At 42.4% G+C, this 19,836-nt stretch overlaps 1 protein-coding gene across 1 annotated transcript; it reads left to right on the top strand.

Moving 5' to 3' along the window:
* The first annotated feature begins 454 nt into the window (after positions 1 to 454).
* Positions 455 to 9,509, top strand: MAPK6 (mitogen-activated protein kinase 6). The gene is made up of 5 exons (XM_009082088.1): positions 455 to 1,660; positions 2,371 to 2,515; positions 5,576 to 5,740; positions 6,351 to 6,552; positions 7,140 to 9,509. The coding sequence occupies exons 1-5, from the start codon at positions 1,106 to 1,108 to the stop codon at positions 8,236 to 8,238; spliced, it is 2,166 nt and encodes a 721-aa protein (XP_009080336.1). The 5' UTR covers positions 455 to 1,105; the 3' UTR covers positions 8,239 to 9,509.
* Positions 9,510 to 19,836: the final 10,327 nt, after the last annotated feature.

Raw genomic sequence — 19,836 nt, forward strand, 5'->3', positions numbered from 1 at the left:
TGGTGAAATAGTTAAACCTGATTTTGATTTTGACTTTGAAGTTTAGTGAAAAGAATTGCTCCAAAATTTAGTGGCTGATGTTAAGGATATTATTGCGTCTGACTTGTCTCCTAACAGCTCTGTTGGAGAAATACCAAGCTTTCTTCATTATTCCCTTCTTTATTCAGATTCAGGAGGATTTTTCATTGTGTGCTGTATATTTTCCATAGATTCTGTCCAGAATGTTCATGAGATATGTTTAGAAATGGTGGTTGGTCATTATTGTCAGTTTTCCACTACAAGTATCAAAAGTACATGTCATTTCTAATTAGTTTAGTTTTTGTGATGGTGTCTTATTTTGTAACCGGACAGTAAATAAGTCGTGTATTTAGGACAACTTAATGGGCTGGGGGAGGAGGAACAGGACTTTTGTATGTGCTGAAGTACTGATATATTTTTCTCTGCTTTTCAGGTTGTCACGGAGTAAAATGGATGGTAGCTTTGATTGTGATTGTGGTGAGCTGGAGCCACCTGATCATTAACAGAAGGCATCTTTTGTAAATCAAGAGCTGCCAGTTTTCCATTTAACTAGACTGTAAACAAAGGAGAGAAAAAGGAGGAAGAAGGAAAAAATAGTGCTTACCAGCACCATAGAATGACGCTGCTCAGGACCAGTCCAACACTGAATGTATCTGCACTGTGAGGAGGAGGATGTTAATAGAAGCCTATTATGTGCATATTTATTCACATTTTTGTTAAATGTTAACCAGTTTAGCACAGTAGAGCTGAGTGCATAGTATGTCATTTCATTCCGTTTGAGTTTCTTGTGAGTATTTTCTTTAATGTCTGCAGAAATGCTGCACCTTTCTTGAACTATGAATGCTGCAATCTCTCTATCTTATGCTCGGTTTGAGTTCTAGAGCTTACGGGCTCTAAATTCAAGGGGACACAACAGGCCTGGCTGGCTCATAATGAAATGAGAGTGTCAAGAAACCATCTTGCAGTCAAAGCCAAGTGTTTCTTCTCCCTTTCTGTAAGACCTTTCCTTCAGATACCAGTGGAAGTGTCTCCGTGTGTTTACAGAAGCTTAGTAGTTTGAGGAAAAGGAAACGTAAAGAATTTAAAAATGGCAGAAAAATTTGAAAGTCTCATGAACATTCATGGTTTTGATCTGGGCTCTCGGTATATGGACTTAAAACCACTGGGCTGTGGTGGAAATGGCTTAGTTTTTTCTGCTGTCGATAATGACTGTGACAAAAGAGTGGCTGTCAAGAAAATTGTCCTTACAGATCCCCAGAGTGTTAAACATGCTCTACGTGAGATCAAAATTATTAGAAGACTTGACCACGATAACATTGTCAAAGTATTTGAAATTCTTGGTCCCAGTGGAAGCCACTTAACAGATGACGTGGGCTCCCTTACAGAATTGAACTGTGTTTACATTGTCCAGGAATACATGGAGACAGATCTGGCTAATTTGCTAGAGCAAGGCCCTTTACTGGAAGATCATGCCAGACTTTTCATGTACCAGCTGCTACGTGGGCTCAAGTATATTCACTCTGCAAATGTTCTGCATAGAGATCTCAAACCAGCTAATCTTTTCATTAATACTGAAGACTTGGTGCTGAAGATTGGTGACTTTGGTCTTGCACGAATCATGGATCCTCATTATTCCCACAAGGTATGCAGAGAGTGGGAATATATAAGTGATACACTGACAACTGTACCTTCTTAAAATAGCATCTGTCTTGCTTTTGCACAGGTAGATAGGCTGTGGAGGGCCTCATTAGCAGGATATCATGTTAGGGATCGTGCACTAGAACTGGAATGCTTGCGAATGGAGTAAAACAGATCACTGGAACATGTTTTGTCTCAGATAGGACTCCTGCAAGCATAAAATAAAACTGCTCTTTTTACTAGATGTGTTTAGAAAAGCAGAGTTTTTAACTCTGAATACAGAACCTGAGATCAAGTGCAGCATTCAGAGGTATAACTATAGAAGCCTTAGATAAGTTTATAACATGGAAGTGTGGCTACCTCCTGGGACTGGTTTAGAGACCCTGCCTTCCTTGTGTGGATGATGTTTCACAGGAGAATTCATTATCCTCTCTGCATTTATTTGGCATCTGGGACTCAAAGTTTTGCTGCAGTACCTCATTTGACTAATAAATAATGCCATACTTCGATATGGTTGCTGTTCACTCATAAGGATATTTGTTAGTCCCTTTCAAAAGGTAGAAAAGTGTAGTAGGAGGCATCCAGTATGATCCCTAGGACCTGGAGACCATAAAAAAATCTTGTAGTACATTAAAAAATGGGAAAGAAGTTATTAAAAATACATCTTGAAAATCTAATTAAGTTTTTTCTTTCCCTTTTAATTAATTTCACTAGGGCCATCTCTCTGAAGGACTGGTTACGAAATGGTACAGATCGCCCCGTCTCTTGCTTTCTCCTAACAACTACACTAAAGCCATTGACATGTGGGCTGCAGGTTGCATCTTTGCTGAAATGCTGACTGGGAAAACCCTCTTTGCAGGTGGGTAGACTAAAAATGTGTGTATATTCCTAAAAGGAGGAGTACTGCTTAATTATCTTTCCCGAGAAAAGTTGATTTTCATGGCTATTATCAATAGTAGTTGACTATCAGGATATACTATATTATTATGCAATTATATAAACTGTAAATTTATCTGTTTGTAAAAGACACTTCAATTTGGTTACTTGTATCAGTGTGTATTTAGATAAATATCACAATTTAATTCTCATATATGATAAATCTGTCTGTAATTATGTTAAGCTGAATTTATTGGATGCCTGAGAAGTGTTCTAATACATGAGTGAATTGGTGTATCCAGGGAGTATTTGAGGACTATGAATGCCCCGGGTATCATATGCATAAAGATTATATTTTTAATGTAGTCAACCTAATCATTTCTTGCTTCTCTATATTTTAAATTATGAAGCCCCAGTGGTATAGATTTAAGATTTAAAGATGTAAAATTCAGTGTGGCAGAGCAAGGAAATGTGCAGCGTTCAAATGTTTCTGGTAAGAGAGGAAGCAACACTCTGGACTCATTGGGCACATCTATATTAGTGCTTTGCTGAGGATCAGGAGCAGATTTTTGAAGCAAATCTCTTGATGGCCATCCTGTGCCACATTGCTGACCTGGCTCAGTGCACAAACTAGAGCCTTTTCGATAAAACGAAACTGTCATTTGCACTGCAGGAGATCACCAGTGTGTTCCACCTGCTGACAAGCATTTGGTCCATGGGAGCAGATGAGCTAGTCTAGAGTAAACCTCTGAAATGCTTATTTTGTGTGCACCCTGGGGCCTCAGCAGCAGCTGTCTCATCCTGACTCGCTCTTGGATTTGCTCCTGTTGGTCTAAATTACTGGAGTTACACCAATAAAACCTCTAAGAGCTAAGCTTGCATTTCAAAGTTCACATTCCTTTAGATACATGTGGACTAAAAGCAAAACTCTGCAGTAATTCTTAGCTTTGCCTGAAAAGGTAATGAAATTAAGAGCTTCTTCCCATTAAGTGCTATTAGTGGAGAACTGTCACCTTGAAAGCATTATTTGGTAGAAATCAGCAATTAATATGCAGAGAGGCTTTTCTTAACTTGCAGTGAGTTGCTCATTCTTTGAGTTACTAACTACTGGTGGCATGTCCCCAGTGTATTAAATGCTTGGCTAAGAGATTTGTTAGGTTCCCATTGCATCAAGCACTTCTACTGGCAAACAGTGAAATAGTGGGAGAAAGTCTGCAGATTTCATCAGTCAGTGTAGATTCATCACCACTGCCAGCATTTTGGCTTTTTTTTTTGAGTAGCATTGGTATTTGGCACAAGTTTTTATTGGCCTAAGAGCTGTGCAGTGAGTTAAAATTTTGTTTTTTAAACTTGATCTTAGTAACCAAAATCCTAAGTTTGTAGGCTTGTATATGTGCCTTAATTGCATTGTGTAGGTCCCTAGAAAGACACTTTTTTTTTTTTAGATATGGATGTGTTTCTCTAAAAATTCAGCATTGCCGTGGTTTTCTGATCTAAAGAAAAGTGGCTTTCTTAATGTCATGCATTTGGAAAGGGTAGATGGCTGGAGATAAGACAATTATCCTATCCTGAGACTCTGAATAAAGTTCTTTTGCAAAGTTGGTGGGAGGGTTTGATCTAGTTAATTTGCAATTTCCTTGAGCCATCCCTTAGGAATCCTGCTCTCCAGAAAGCTGATGAGAATGGGAAGGAAGAATGCAGATTAAAGTTGCAGAATACCTGGGATAAGTGAGGAAAAGAAAATTGAGGCAGAAGAATTCAATAGCTGTTCCAAACAACTTCTCTAGTTACTTGTTGTAAATGAATATTTTAACGTGCTCATTCTGCTTATCGTGGAAAGAAGGCTGATTAATTTTTAGTATGGCAATAATTACACAGTAGAATCTGTTTTCCAGCAAATTACAGACAGTATAACATCTGATAGATCATATTAAGTAATTTGTAGTATTTTGAAGTAGGAGGACAAAACAGCTTTTTTTATCCAGTAAATAAGTTAACATGAGGCAGTATTGATTCACTGGGGGACACAGGTCTCAGTCACATTTTCTGCAGTGACATTGCCTTGACTTTTCTTTAAGTCACCTCTCAGGTATGTGGTAGGATGTCCAGTGCTGCCTGTTCTACAGGCTGCTGAAGTGAGCTGATAGTGTGTATATTTTGAGATGGTGCAATCTCTTTCTAGCTCCATTTATTTTTATATTTAAGGTCACATGCATCAATGTTGTGATTGCTCAGAGCTGCCTGGTGAAGGAGGGAGATGCAGGCATGCAAGTAATCCTATACAGTTTCATCTGCTAGTTGAATCTTTAAGGTCCTACATCCATTTTGGAGCTGAACAATAAGTAGAGGTTGACAGGCTGTATTTCTGGGTGCTCCAGTACTGAATATAGGTGCTGTTCATAATTCATAATTGACCTGCTGTATAGGCCCTTAGAGTTCTTACTCAGGGAAACTTCAGGTAATGCTGAAAGTGTACTATAGTTTCAATCATAATACAGTAATTTTTTTTTTAAAACCAGTGTCACTCTTCTTAACTTGGAGCTGATTTTTGTCCTGCACCTGACAGTTAATGAAGGATTTCAGAGTAGAATATTAATACAAATGGCTGTGGCCTGTAAGATCTGGTTCTGAGCTAAACCACTATGGATTTTATTAATAAGGGGCATATAATTCAAAATGAGGTCAAATACTGAATTAATTAGGTGGACCAGGTGAAAGGGGAGGATTGCAGTATAGAGCATATTACAAAAAGATAGGGTGTTGCTGTAGAGCTCCTCATCCATGGTGAAAACATCCTTACAAGAGCTTAAGGTTATGTTGCTTTATCTGTGAGTAGTGACTGTAATTCTTCATACTCCACAGCATTTCTTGAGAGCTCTTCAGATTTATTATCATTTAAAATCAGAACTTCAGACTTTGATCTGTTGCAGGAGATTATAATCTTTTACTGCTCAGAGCACAGAATTTTGGCATGCCTTTCATATACAGAGATCAGGGGTGTTTGAGGTTGAAATGGCAGCTTGTGTTTTCTCTTGGTGCTCAGGTGCACACGAACTTGAACAGATGCAGTTGATTCTCGAATCGATTCCTGTTGTACATGAGGAGGACCGTCAGGAGCTTCTCAATGTAATTCCAGTTTACATTAGAAATGATATGACTGAGCCACACAAACCCTTAACTCAGTTGCTTCCAGGCATCAGTCCTGAAGGTAAGTAATTCAGGAAAAATTTATTCCCCTATTTCAAAATCATCAAATAGTGAGAAGCTTTGCAGTGTGTGACTGTTAGAAGCAAGTTTCAGTTAGAAGAATTTTCATTCTCAAGAAGGATTGTGTTCTGCTGTAATAAAAAAACCTTCCTTACAGATAGCTGCTTGGTCATCTTTGGAGTAGAATTGTGAATCTGTTTGCCCTGGAATTGCTCTGTTTTGAGCCACTGGCCTTCTAGACATAAGGGAACACTGGAATAAAGTCAGTCTAAACTGTCTTTCCAATGTTTTTAGAAGAGAGTCCCCGAACCAAGCTAGCAGCAGTGTTTCCTGGTAGCTGTTGGTGGATACTGATTCAGCTTGAAGCATTCTGTCTCTTAGTATTTTTTCATGCTTTCAGTTAAATTATTGTTGATCTGAGATTTGACCTTTACTCTTCTAGCTTTCCTTTGGCTACAGAGTGCATATTTTATCAGGATACTGTCAGTAGCTGATACTTCACGGGGAAGCTGCTTCGAAGCAAATACAGAACTCTAAGGCAAAGCACTGCACCTTAATGTTAAATTCAGGATGTCTGAAATGTCCCATTAATGGTAACTTTCTCTCTGCAGCGCTGGACTTTCTGGAGCAAATTTTGACATTTAGTCCCATGGATCGATTGACAGCAGAAGAAGCTTTGTCCCATCCTTATATGAGCATTTATTCCTTTCCAACGGATGAGCCTATTTCAAGTCATCCTTTTCACATTGAAGATGAGGTTGATGATATTCTGCTAATGGATGAGAGTCACAGCCATATTTATAATTGGGAAAGGTAAATGTATCACTTACTGCAGAATGCAACATAAGTGAATGATTTTGTGCTTGAGGCAATGTTGCTTCATGGGCATAATTTCCTTTTCTATTTGCTGCTGCTTAAGTTGACCTGACAATAAAATTTTCGCTTCTACGCATTGTCATTGGGTTTCTAATTCATTAGACTGACTTGGATATGTTGATGCAATCCTGAGGTGCACTCAGTACTTTAGAATCTAATGTCTCCATTATTTTTTTCCAAAAATATTTCTCTAAAAACCTTTTGTTTAAAGAGAGTATTAAGTCTATGTCTATGTCTATGATGTCTTGTCTAATGCTTATGGCACACACTCTTTTAGGAAGAGTTCTGTAAATGGAGTGTGCTACTGTACATAATTCTAGACTTAAATCTTTTAGATGTGCATTTGAGGATTGCTTTATGCCAGATCAAATTAAAAACCTGGGATAGGTACCCAATTGGATTAAGGCAAAACTTTGTGTTGCATTGTCATTATTCTGTAAGGGAATTTGTAAACTTAACTGTCTCCGTCTCGGGAGCTAGATGATGTATTTTTAGCTGCTAACACTTAGGAAATTGTTTTACAGATACCATGAAAGTCAATTTTCAGACCATGACTGGCCTATTCATAATAACTACGAAGCTGATGAAGTTCAGCGTGATCCAAGGGCTCTTTCTGATGTTACTGATGAAGAAGAAGTGCAAGTAGATCCTCGCAAATATTTGGATGGAGATCGTGAAAAGTACCTGGAGGATCCTGCCTTTGACACACACTTCTCTACTGAGCCTTGCTGGCAGTATTCAGATCACCATGAAAACAAGTATTGTGATCTAGAATGTAGTCACACTTGCAATTACAAAATGAGATCATCTTCATACCTAGATAATTTAGTTTGGCGAGACAGTGAAGTTAACCATTACTATGAGCCCAAGCTTATTATAGATCTTTCGAACTGGAAGGAACAAAGCAAAGAGAAGTCCGATAAGAAAGGCAAGTCTAAATGTGAAAAGAATGGGTTGGTGAAAGCTCAGATAGCACTTGAGGAAGCAACACAGCAACTTGTTGAAAAAGAAAGGGAGAAGAATCAGGGGTTTGACTTTGACTCTTTTATAGCAGAAACCATTCAGCTTAGTTTACAACACGAGTCTACTGATGTTGATAAATTAAATGACTTGAATAGTTCAGTGTCTCAAATAGAGTTGAAAGGAATAATATCAAAGTCAGTGAGCAGAGAGAAGCAGGAGAAAGGAATGGCTAATTTGGCACAGTTAGAAGCTCTGTACCAAACCTCTTGGGACAGTCAGTTTGTGAGTGGTGAGGAGGAGTGCTTCCTCATAGACCAGTTCTGTTGCGAAGTAAGGAAAGATGAACAAGTTGAAAAAGAAAATACTTACACCAGTTATTTGGACAAATTTTTTAGTAAGAAAGAAGATGCTGAAATGCTAGAACCTGAGCCAGTAGAAGAGGGGAAGCTTGGGGAGAAGGAAAGAGAGGAGAGCTTTCTCAGTAACAGTGGAGAACTCCTCTTCAACAAGCAGCTTGAGGCTATAGGTATTCCTCAGTTCCACAGCCCTGTTGGTTCGCCTCTGAAGTCAATACAGGCCACACTAACGCCTTCTGCTATGAAATCATCTCCCCAAATTCCCCACAAAACCTACAGCAGCATTCTGAAACATCTAAACTAAAACACTCAGCAGACATTTCTTTTATATTCATGAGATGTGTTTGTCTTTTTTTATTACTAGTGTAAGTAATTTTTTTACTTGAATCAGACGGTGTAATTTTGGTATGGATTTCATTAGTTTTCTGTTTACCATTGTTTTTACAATCCAGAATTACTTTCTATACATGAGTTAGTTTTATTTTTAAACTGGCATGTCGTTTGCACACAAAATTAAAGAATAGAGCAAAATAATGCAAAATGCAGGAGGTAACAAAAAAAATGCACTAAATCAAGTTAAAAACATTCTCTCAGTAAAACAGTGTCCATGTTTTGCAGAAAAAGAACCTTGCCTTGAAATTTACACAGTGAGACTGTACATAATTGCATGAAAATATCTATTTTTCCCAAAACATTTTTTCATTCATGCGTATTTTAGAGTTTTTCATACTGTACACATTTCTTCGACACATGATACCAGCAGCAACTGAAACGAATGCAGAATTTGGTACGCATGTGTTATCTACCTCAAGGTAACAGCAGTATGTGGCAAAACATTAACCACCCATAGTGCTTCTCATTATGCACTTCTATTTAGCCAGCATTATTGTAGTAGCTATTCTTATTGAAAATCATTCAATATTTATAAATGTTCTGGTATGCATTCTTTATAGTGAAGTGTTAATATGCAGCACTTTTATTTATTTTAGCAAATAAGTATATTTCTGTAATTATAGAAAGTCAATTTTTGAGTTACTTTTCAGATAAAAGTTTTTGTTTAGCACTATGGTTTTATTGCCTACATAGCTGGATATATATTAACATCAGCTTATTCTGAGGCTATCCAATACATTTTTTTTTTATTTTTTAGTTTTCATTTCAAGTTAAGGCACTCACTGTGTATAGGAATTCGTAATTGGAGGTGCTTGATCTCTACAAAAGAAGTTAGGAATTGCTTTATTATCAAATGCTCCTAGAAGTCTTAATCGTGTTCATTTTTTTAAAATTTTGTAATGTTAGTTGTGTGCATGGAAATAATTAAGGTACAACATTACTGTAGGTTAAAGTTCTATATGGTGAGACATTTTTGTTTTTACTGTATGTTTTTACTGAATGATTCCTGTCCCGTTCCCAACCCCCTCCAAAGCAAGCATGAATAAAATTAGGTTAAATATAGCATGTAGCATCTCGGTCTTTTGGAAATTTGTTTTACCTTCTGATTTTTTTGAAATACTGGATGTATCATTGGCTCCCCTGTTTAAAACGAGAAACGAATAAAAACATGGCCAGCAAAAATCCCTCTTGGTCTGTGATGCTTTGTGCTCCTGAGCTGCAACTGGCTGTGGGTGGGACTGGCCTGTGCAAGGTGCTCATGGAAGCAGGAGATTTCCAAGAGTTTCCTTCTTTGCCATCTCCTGAGGAAAATCCTGTGTGGTGGTATGGCTGTCAAAGCCTTAAGTGTACAGTAACCATCTTTGTTGAAAATGCAATTGGCTTTCAGAGTGTAAGTGAACATTACTGTTTTTATCAATCTTTTAGACAGGTTAGTGTTAAAGTAGAGAAGCTGCTGCCAGTGTGTGCGAGCACCTTCATGTCACTGGCAACCTGCAGGGAAGGTAATGGTGCAGGTTCCTCAGCCAAGAGCCTGGCTGGAGCACTTCCATGAGATTTCAGGAGCAGGACCAGGTAACTCCTGTGGGATGTTTCAAAATGTGCAGAGCAGGTCTCTGTTGCAGCAAGCCCTAGAACAGTATGTATTTCTCTTCCAGTTCCTCTTGTCAGAACCATTCCTGAGAGAGCTAATTAACTGTACAATAAAGCTACATCTTTTGGCAAACTCCTACAACTTTTTCCATGACAGTGTTTTAGTTCCTCCAAATTTTTCCATCCCTGCTCCTCTGGCAGGTAGCACAGCTGCAACTTGCCTAAAACAAGGAGCTGCTCCTTCAAGATGGTCACTGGGGTAGATGGGACAGGGTCTGTGTCCTTGAGCAGACCATACAGCCCCATGTGTGGGTGTTGTAGGGAGAGAGGAGTGACCAGCTGCCCTCTCCAGGCAAGGGACTGTTCTGAAGTGCTGTGGTGGTTTTTGTTGAGATTGGATGAAAGCAGTGGGTGGGAAGAGCTCAGGAACTGGAAACAAAATTCAGCATAAAAACACATCTTGTGCCAGTGAAGTATCTTTTTTTTTCTTTTGTCTTTGTTGGGTTTTTTTAAAGCATACAAATGAAACTTAATAGTACTTAAGAAGCCTGCAATGGCAGAAAGGGCCCATTTTACACTAAAAGGAAGGGGAGAGTCAAGTGTTGTGCCTAAATCCAGTGTGTTTCATGATCTTTGTCTCCTAGTTGTGCTGTGGAGGCAATGCTGTACAGGCTGTGCTGCCTGCTTTGGTGAAAACACTGCTCTTGTAACAGGCTCCATCCATGGGTCACTGGAGGGGACAGCTAGGCAGTCTGGATTATTAAGTAGAAGGAATTCCCTAGGTGGAGACAATTAAAGAAAGTAAAAGTGCTTTGTAATGACCATGCAAAGTGAAACATACTGCTAGCAAGTGAAGGTACTCTGAGAACAGTGTTAGGTTCTCCCTTGGCAACCTGCAGGAGTCCTGTGGTGGGAAAGGGCAGGATGTCACAGGGTGCTCCCATGGGGTGGAAGGTGATTTCTGCCCTACACTCAGCCATACCCATCCCTGCAAGGAGAAAATGGGTCAGTTACATGTGTAGCCCTTTGGCTGTGATCTAGTGTCTGAGTTGTCTTTAAAAACAAAATATGGAAGAGGTTTAAATTACAAACCAGATAAAGGGACCAGTGTTTCATGCCAAGGTGCTTGCCAAGTAATATGGAACAGCCTTATTTAACAAAAATGAGGGTGCTAACCATCTTTTTAAAATACCTTTTCTTCTCTATGTGGCCTTTGGTTAAAAGGCAGCATTTTAAAATGTCTCTAACAAGAGCTTCAGCTAGAAGAGGTGATGTTTACAACAGACCAGGACAGAGCCTTTTACGTGTACTGTCATCACATGAGATCTAATAATTGCAGACTGGCACAATGCTGAACAGTTTGTTCTGATCAGGAGTTCTCAGTCATGGTCAGCTTTCTCACAATTGTATTTAATTCTAATTAAATCAGAGTTGCTATATATAGTCTCAGCTATTTTCGTAAGACTTTGCCCACGCTGCTGTTAGTGGTGTGATTACAGTGTGAGAAGCTAGTCTTTGCTGTGAGCTGGTGTGCTGGGGCTGTGGGCTGGACAGAGCTGTGTGAACCAGCTGGGGATGGGGGTGCAGGGCAGGCCCTGCTGCTGCGCCTCCTGCACCCTGCTCAGCAGTGCTACCTGTATCTGCAGCAATGAGTTGGCTGCCTGCAGTGAAGTCTGTGTGTCTTGATGCACTTTAGTTTCCTGTCACCTTGATATTGCTTTTTCTGTGCTGGAGAAGCTCTTAAAACCATGCCTGGGATGTGTGTTTAGAGCCTTGCCAAGTTCTCATTTTGGTCCAGCTTATTGCCTGGGGGCATTGGTTTATGAACAGGTTTCTAATGCCTTTTTTATGGGGGGGAGGCATCCACCAGAGAGGTTTTTTCCATATGGAACTAATGTTGCTCTGGAGCTGGTTTTGCTATTTTTTTCTGTCCCTTTCTAAACTCTGTGATAGTCAGAGATAGCACATTTTTCCACACATAGACTTACATCCTCTACAGGTGTGTGTACTGGAAACCCCAGAGAACTGTACTTAGGGTCCTGAGGAACTGAGTGGCACACTGTGGTTCAGGTTATTTCTGGGTGTCAAGAGGAAGAGCATCCTTGAGCTAAGTCGACTCTCATAAATCTGGGGGCTTTTTATTTACACTCATGTTGCTTTTGTGTTGCTGAGATCTGGAAGTGCTTGTCAAGCCTTCAGTTAGATTTTACACATAATCAAACAGTAGCCTATCCTCATTCTTGCAAAGATGCAATCCTGAGCAACAGCAGCCCTGAACCAATTTGTTCCTTACTCCTTGAATTATTTCAATTCTTACAAAATCCTGCAAATTCTTGTTTGCTGTTCTGCCACTGTTTGCGTCAGACTTGAGCTGAACAACCTGGAAAGTAATGCCACGGGGTATTTAGTAACAAGCAAATAATCCAGCTCACTGCTGGCACCCAGCACTCGCTTCCATTCCAGGGTCTCTATATTTAAAATGGTTATCTGCTTACCCTGAGTGCTATTCGAGAACTCCTTAAAATATTGACTGTTGAAAAGTTCAATGGCTTCTTTTGCCTAAGAACTAGCATCGCTGATACGGTGGTTTGCATGTACCAGACCATGTGCAGAGGGAGCTGTGCCCTGGTAGCCCCTGTGGACATGGTGATGGCCAGGTATGGCCAGGCTCTGCAAATTGCTGGCAGCAGGCACACGTGCCATTGGCTTTTTGCTGGAATCTGTCTGCTGTATCCTGACTGCAAAGCAGCCCTTCTGTAGTGACCTCTGATAATAAAATTCCTTTTGTAATCTGTGTGCTGAGCTACTGCAGCCAAAATTACTTTTAACCTTTATGTCACCCAGCCTGAATGCTGTGTGTGGTATGAAATACAAAAGTGTGTGTTTTGCAGCTGGGTGTGGGACAGGGAACTTAGGACTTGTCCAGCTTTGGAGCCAGTGCTACCATTGCCCTTCACAGCTCACTCACCCTCCCCAGCTTTGGTTCCCTTGGTGCTAACATAAAGGTGTTGGGAGATGATTGTGGAAAGGGAGTGAGGAAGGACTTCTGTGTCAGTGGGGACTTGGCTTGATCTTTCCTTACTGATAATATATTCAATCTGTAGAGCACAGAGTCATTACTAAATTAATGGCTGGGGTTTTTTTTCAGTTTTAACGTCGGTAGAATGTTAATATACTTTGTCCTAATTTGGTAGAGTTCTGCATTACTTTTATCTTCGCTTGCACTTTTGATTTTTCCAAATTCCTTGTACTTTTTGGTTTAGCCTTATGACACACTTCTAGTAATCATTCATGGTTGAATACAGTCCAAGCTGTGTGAGTGATCTCTTGCCTGGTTAGTTATAGATCACTGGCCACTCCCAGAATAGGTGTGAGGCCTAATAAAACACAGGCTCTCCTTTTTATCTGAATTTTGCCATGTTCCTCAAGCCACATCCAAGTCTCTGGTGCTGTGCAGTGTGGAAGGTTCTTTGCCCCACTAATCACACTGTGGCTGGTGCAAGGTAAGTATAAACCTGGTCATGTTTCTGTATCATCATTCCCACAGCATCTTCCCAAAAGGTCTGCACACCACAAGTGTAGCTAGGGTAGAGTTTTTGAGTTACAAGATGCTTGATCTTGTAGTTTGTAGCTCAGGCTTCAGCTATGGATGCTCCAAACCCAAACACTGGCAATGAAAGGACATTTTCTCATTTTCATTTTTGGAGGTACCATTCAGACTGGATTAGAGCTTAAATCTTCAGTGCCAGAGGCTGTAGAGAAACAATGTTTCCATTTAATGTCTGTCTTGAATTTTATCATTTTTAAACATTTAAAGCCATAGACCTGAATAACTGAATGACAGATTTATTGTGACTTCTGTGTTTGTTTGGATATAGATTTAAATAGTACAGCTCTTGAAATAGCTGGATAACTAGCAGAGACATTTTTAAAGCCTATGATTAAGAAAACAGATGGGTTTGGGTTTTGTTTTGTATTATATTTGTCTCAGATTTTTTTCTGCTGATGTTACAGAGCCTCTTAGCAGATTTGATGTCGACACATATTGAAAGATCAAGTTGCTTCTACACACTAGATTATCTTTTGGACCCTTACTCATGACATTTCACCTATTTTCCATGATTATTTTATTTTCTACTTGCTTTATGCAGTGAGACTCTCAAGTGTTTCAGTCTCTCAGTTTTACAGCACACCTAGCCCTGTGAAGCAGCAAGGTGCCACTCTATGCAGCTATTGGAGTGCAGAGTGGATGGGAATGTCCTTTGGGATTGCTGGCACTTATATCTATTTCTATTGACCTTGCTAACTGCACCACCTGGACTAAGGCATTGATTTCCAGCAAGGTAAGGTACAAAACCTCACTGTGACTGGCTTAGGGGCCTGCACAGGGCAAGGAGATTCATCATCCAGGACAGAGCAGATTCAAGAGAAAAGCCAACCCTGGAAGCCTAAGTGGAGCCGTGGCAAGCTGGGCTCACCGTTTGCAGCTGCCAAAAGATTCACCACTAGCTGGGAGGAACCTGAAAGGGTCTGGCTGCCCATACCTGTATGGCTCTTGGGTAGTTAATCAGTGCCTTGCATCATTTCTCTTGTCCTGATAATTATGTCAGCAGTGTAGCAGGTGTTTTGGTTCTTCAGCCAACATAGAGAAAAATACGGGAGCACAGAGTTGTTTGAGCAGTTTACTCTCTATGTAGACTCCAAATGACTTGCTGTGAAGCAGGTAGTTGGCTGTGTTGGGGCTTTAGGGCCAGCAGTAGGTACCAGTGCTGGCAGCAGAAAGGAGTCAGGCACGACCAGGGCAGAGTCCAGCTCATCCTCTCAAATGCTGGTGCAGCCTGGGGAGGAGATTTTCACCCTGCCTGCCAGGAATTGCGGTCTGCATTGGCATGGGCAGGAGGAAAAATATGGGAAACAGGAAGATTAAAATAATCCTGGTGAAAACAGGATGCTGGAAAGCTGGTAACAGTGGGGCTGCAGGGCTGGCTGGCTGCAGAGGGCTGCTGGGAGCAGGGAGCCTCTCACACTGGGACACTGTGGGGAAAAAAACCCAGTTCTCACCTGTCTGTACACCCACACTGAAGCCCTGAGGCAGAGGCAGCACCGCTCAGCTGGCAGCACACTGGTATCTTGTGTTCCCCAAAATATGACTGATTCTGGCTATTTACACAAATCTGTTCACTCACCTTCTCTCAACACCTGCCTGATTTTTCATCTGATGAAGGTTATAAACCATTCCCTACAACACATCAGCCTGGCATCACATTTGTTTAACCGCTACGCCCTGCCAGGCAGCAGAAGGGAGCTGTTGCACAGCCTGGCTGTCAGCAGGGAGCTGTATATCTCCCAGCTGATTGCAGCCTGCGCTCCGAGCTGTGATCCATGGCGTCCTTCCAGCCTAAGACAAAATAAAAACCAAACGGTGTTTTTCCTCTTGCTAACTGCCTCTTCCTTTCAGGGGCTGACAGCAGCAGTTACTGCTGGAGATTTACAGCAGGGATGGCAGGTCCCTGCGGATGGATGAGTGAGCTGGTTGCCATCACCAGGAGCTGCTTCCCAGCACCAGTAGGTCACCAGTTTGTGACCCGTCAGAGGTTGTTGCTGTGGCTGGCAATGAGCTGCTGGCCAGTGTTCAACCAGCTCGAGTGCCTTGAACACCCAATGGTGGTTTTGCTCCTCTGCAAGCAGGAGAGCTTGATGCCAGAGGCTGGTTTCAGCCTGGGATAGCAATGTGGTCTCATAAGAGGGCTCTACATTGCAAGGCCCAGGCTCCAGCATGTGTAGACTGTGCTCAGAAGCAAGTGTGAACTCAGTACCCCATAATTTATGAGGTCATTGAGCCACTTGGAAAAGCATACTAAAATCTCTGAGGCTAAACGAAAGTGGTTTGTTCGTTAAGATAAAATAAAAATTGCTGTTTTCCATGAGTCCAAACTGCTATCCACTTATTTACCTTCCACGGCTAAATTGAATCAGTTATGTATGTTGCAAGTTGCCAGTTTTTGCCAAGGCAATGCAGAACCAGACAGATGCAGAACAGGCCTCGGGTGATGATCATGTCACCAGTTTTAATCAGCTAGGCCAGTTAACAAAGAGCAATTTTTCTCAGTCCTCAGGTCGTCTCCTAGTTAGGCATCCCAGCTGGGCAGGCATCACTGTAGCACTAGTGAGGAAAGCCCAGTAAAGGGCAGGCTCTGCCCAGGCCCTGCAGCAGTGAAGCTGGGCTCTATTGGCTTTCCCTGGTGCATCTGCAAGTTGCTTTTCTCACCAGTGTTCCAGATAATTTGGGTCCTGAGGATGCCTATTGTTTCCTATAGGCTTGGTTTCTTCCATCCTTACAGGATTTGCTCTTCAGGTCCATAAAATAGTCAAAGTCCTATGCTCACTCACAAATGTCCCAGATGCTCACTACATCACTTGACTTTTATGACAGGTGATAAATGATAGAAGGAGATGGATGGAGAGCTTAAAGTGAAATAATTGACTGCAGTCAGTGGCCTACCAGTCCCTGGAGCTCAGGCAGTTCAGCAGAGCAGGGGGACGGCCAGCTCCTTGAACAATCAGCCCCAGTACAATTTTTGTCCAAGCAGAAATAAAATAGATATTTTTAAGCTCAAATTCTTCACTATTGCAGGTCTTGACATCAATTTTGTTGTTTGTGGGCGGTGTCACAGGAGAACTGGCTTCAAACTCAAGGAGCTGGAGCTTGGGAGACTCCTGCATACCAAAAGGGGACTGTGGGGAGCAACACCCCTGTGGCAGCCCAGAAAACAGTTCAAATTCATGTTAGTCTTAAATATTTGACTCTAGAAATCTCCGGGCACCACTTCAATCCAATTTACAGCGCCTGCCTCAAGTGAAGTATGAGAAGAATTTGCTTAAGCTATTTGCTTGGCCATGTGTGGCAGTGGGGAGCTGGGCAAGCAGGCAGGGCAGCCACCAGCACCAGCCCTGGGGATGATGGAGCTGAGCAGCCAGGAGGGCTCGGGGAAACTCCAGTCCCTCAGCACAGGCATCCTCCACTCTGTTAGCAAGGCCAGTGTCAGCAGCAGGACATCTTGGTCCTTCCCCACTTCTCCTTAAAATACTCTTGAAGCTGCTATTAAAACCAAGTTGGAGATGCTGCTGCTCAAGCCCTAGGGAATGTTGCCTCTGGGTGTCAGGGTACCCGTTGCCATCTCAGTGCCACATAGCACTCCAGCCCCATCGCCCACCCAGCTAAGCTCACAGAAGTTTGGGGCTGAGAAGGTTTTTCAAATGGTTAAAGCCACCTTCACTTCCTGGTGAAGGAAAGCAAGTGTCAGGAGGCTTTGCAGCATGCACAGATGTTAATTGCCTTCCTCCTGCACCCCTATGAAATTTTTGTGTTGGACTTCTCCATTTTAGCAGGGAAAATGGAAGATGGAGCAGTTAAACCTTGTCCTGCAAGAGCAGGATGCTGACTGGGGTGGGACAAACCAGGCACCCCCCGATGTTGGAGTTTGAGTCACCTTGCAAGAAGCCTTAAGGTAAGGAGAAAAGTAATTTACAGCTTTAGCTCTTACTTTGTCCCTGAAATCTCTGCAATGTCCTGGCCATTTATAGAAACTAATGAACCATGTCACCTGAATATGGAGCAGTTACAGGGAAAATTGGAGCAGTGAGGGTGATTAAAGGTAGTGTCCAGATGAGAAGGCAGTGGGAGAGCTCAGCCCTGCTCCTCTGGGAGAGCAGTCTGTTTTGCAGAGGTAGCACATCCCTCCTGGAGACAGTACATCCAGCCTGGAGACACATGCACTGCTGGCAGTGGCCACTGCCTGTACCAACAGGGTCTGCAGTCCCCCAGGGCTGTGCTGTGATGCCATGGGGAGGCTGTAGCACAGGCCCCTTGTGCACCATGGCCCAACAGCGTGGTGTGGTGCAGTGTGCCTTACCTCAGCCCGGTAGGAAAGCAGCTTGTTCTGGCATATGGTGGGAGAAACAAATGTTACCAGGGCCACAGCAGGGCAGCGTGAGCTGGCCCAAGGGCGAGTGTTCAAAGGGGTTCAGCTGCTGCTGGTGCTTTGGACATGTATTTTATGGCCATTGTCACCATCTTTCCTGCCTCCCTCTCATGGGAGAGCTTGGGGGGTAATTCATTCAGTAGCAAATACTCTTGCACAAATGCCAAGGTAAATCATTTTATGGTGCTTAATAGTCAGTTCCCGCTAATGCATTTTTTTAATTTCTGAGAGTGACTCGGCAGCCCCTCAGGTGATGTCAGCAGTGTTCCCACCCGCTGGCACAGCCCGGGCACGAGGAGGTTGGCCGGGCACTGCTGAGCTGACGTCTATTCCGTGCTGGCAGCACATCCAGAGCATTGCAAATGAAAATTTCCAAACACGAAGGCAGCACTGAGGAAGAGGAAAATTACCCTTCAGCAAAGGATTCTGCTATTGTCAGGGCAGAGTGGAATGAAAGAAAAAAGGATTTCAAGACTGGGTTTTGGCTGCCAGTTGAGGATGTGATTATAAGCCGCAGCCTGAGTGCACCATGCCCGAACCAACCCCTCCCCCTGCCCAAACCTTAAGCCAAAGGATTTAAACAAGCTCTTATGTAATATGGTTTTAGTGTTTCCAGTAGAAATAGGTGTTCTAAATATAAATGATTTGCAGATAAAATAGGCTTATATAAAATGCTTTTACTTTTATATAACCCTATGTTGACATTGCCCCCAACACCTTCATCAGCTGCAAGCCCAGCACCAGGGAAGAGTGCAGGGTGCTGGCAGCGCTTGGTTCACGTGCCAGCCTGCCAGGATGTGACCTGGGCCTCTGCAGGCACAGACCCATCCTGTCCCCATCCCACCAGCGGGATGGGAAGTCCTTCCAGGGATGGTGCCTGCCGGAAGAGATGTACTTGGGTTTGTATTTCTCATGTCTAACCCCATCCTTCTGACTGCCCGGGGGTTCACACACAGCAGTGATGTTCCTGTGGTGTTCCCACTGGTGTCTGCCCTGGGGCAGTAGGAACACCCTAAGTTCCAGCAGCAGTGTTGTGGTAGTGGTGACTGTCCAGACTCAGCAGCTGGGTGCTGCAGATACTGTCCCTTGGGTCAACTGCTTTGGCCCGTTCGGCAAAGAGAGCTGGTTTTGTGGTTGGGAGGTGGAATTCTCCTTCATCCCAATGTTCATGCAAGGGTGTGTGCATGTATTTATATATACATACATCTATATAATATATACATGACAGTAAAAGAGCTGACTGCCTCTGGCTCTGGGTTTGCAGCAGGGCCAGGGCCACGGGCTCTTCCCAAGCCATGGCCACAATCCTGCTCAGCAGCTCGGCACAGCTTACCGTTACAGTGAGGCCATCTGAACACTTCAGGGTCTTCAGCTAAATACCTCCTTCTCCACAGAGTGTTGCCACCACAGGGTGAGCCCTTGCTTGCGATGCCTCTTCTCCATGGTCACCTTCACTGTGACTGTGGTTGGTCGGAACCTCTGTGCTCCTCACCTGGCTCAGCAGTGCATCAGGAGCCGTGACAGCAGCCACTAACATGGCCAGTAGCAATTAGCTTGGAAATGGTGTCTGCTGAACAGAAGACAATGGTTGCTACGTTACAACTTTTACGTATGGGAAAGATAGTCAAATCTTACACAACAGCCCTCAGAGCATCACACCAACCATTTGCTCTTAGGGGAAGGACTCTACTAGGTATTTTTAGCTACTGTTCTGGGTACGACACATGCATAGAATCATACATAAATACATAGAGATATGAATAGATATGCATGTCCTGTTTATAGACACACATATATTTTCATATATATGAGAAAAAAGAACACATTTTTCAGCTGCAGTCTATTTTTGCAACAGACCAATATGATTTATATCTCCTTGCCATTAACATTTCCATTCAAATAATGCCTTATTTATGCCCATACCGGAGAAGCTCTTT

Source organism: Acanthisitta chloris, unplaced genomic scaffold (assembly GCF_000695815.1).
Source record: "Acanthisitta chloris isolate BGI_N310 unplaced genomic scaffold, ASM69581v1 scaffold19329, whole genome shotgun sequence".
Taxonomy (NCBI): domain Eukaryota; kingdom Metazoa; phylum Chordata; class Aves; order Passeriformes; family Acanthisittidae; genus Acanthisitta; species Acanthisitta chloris.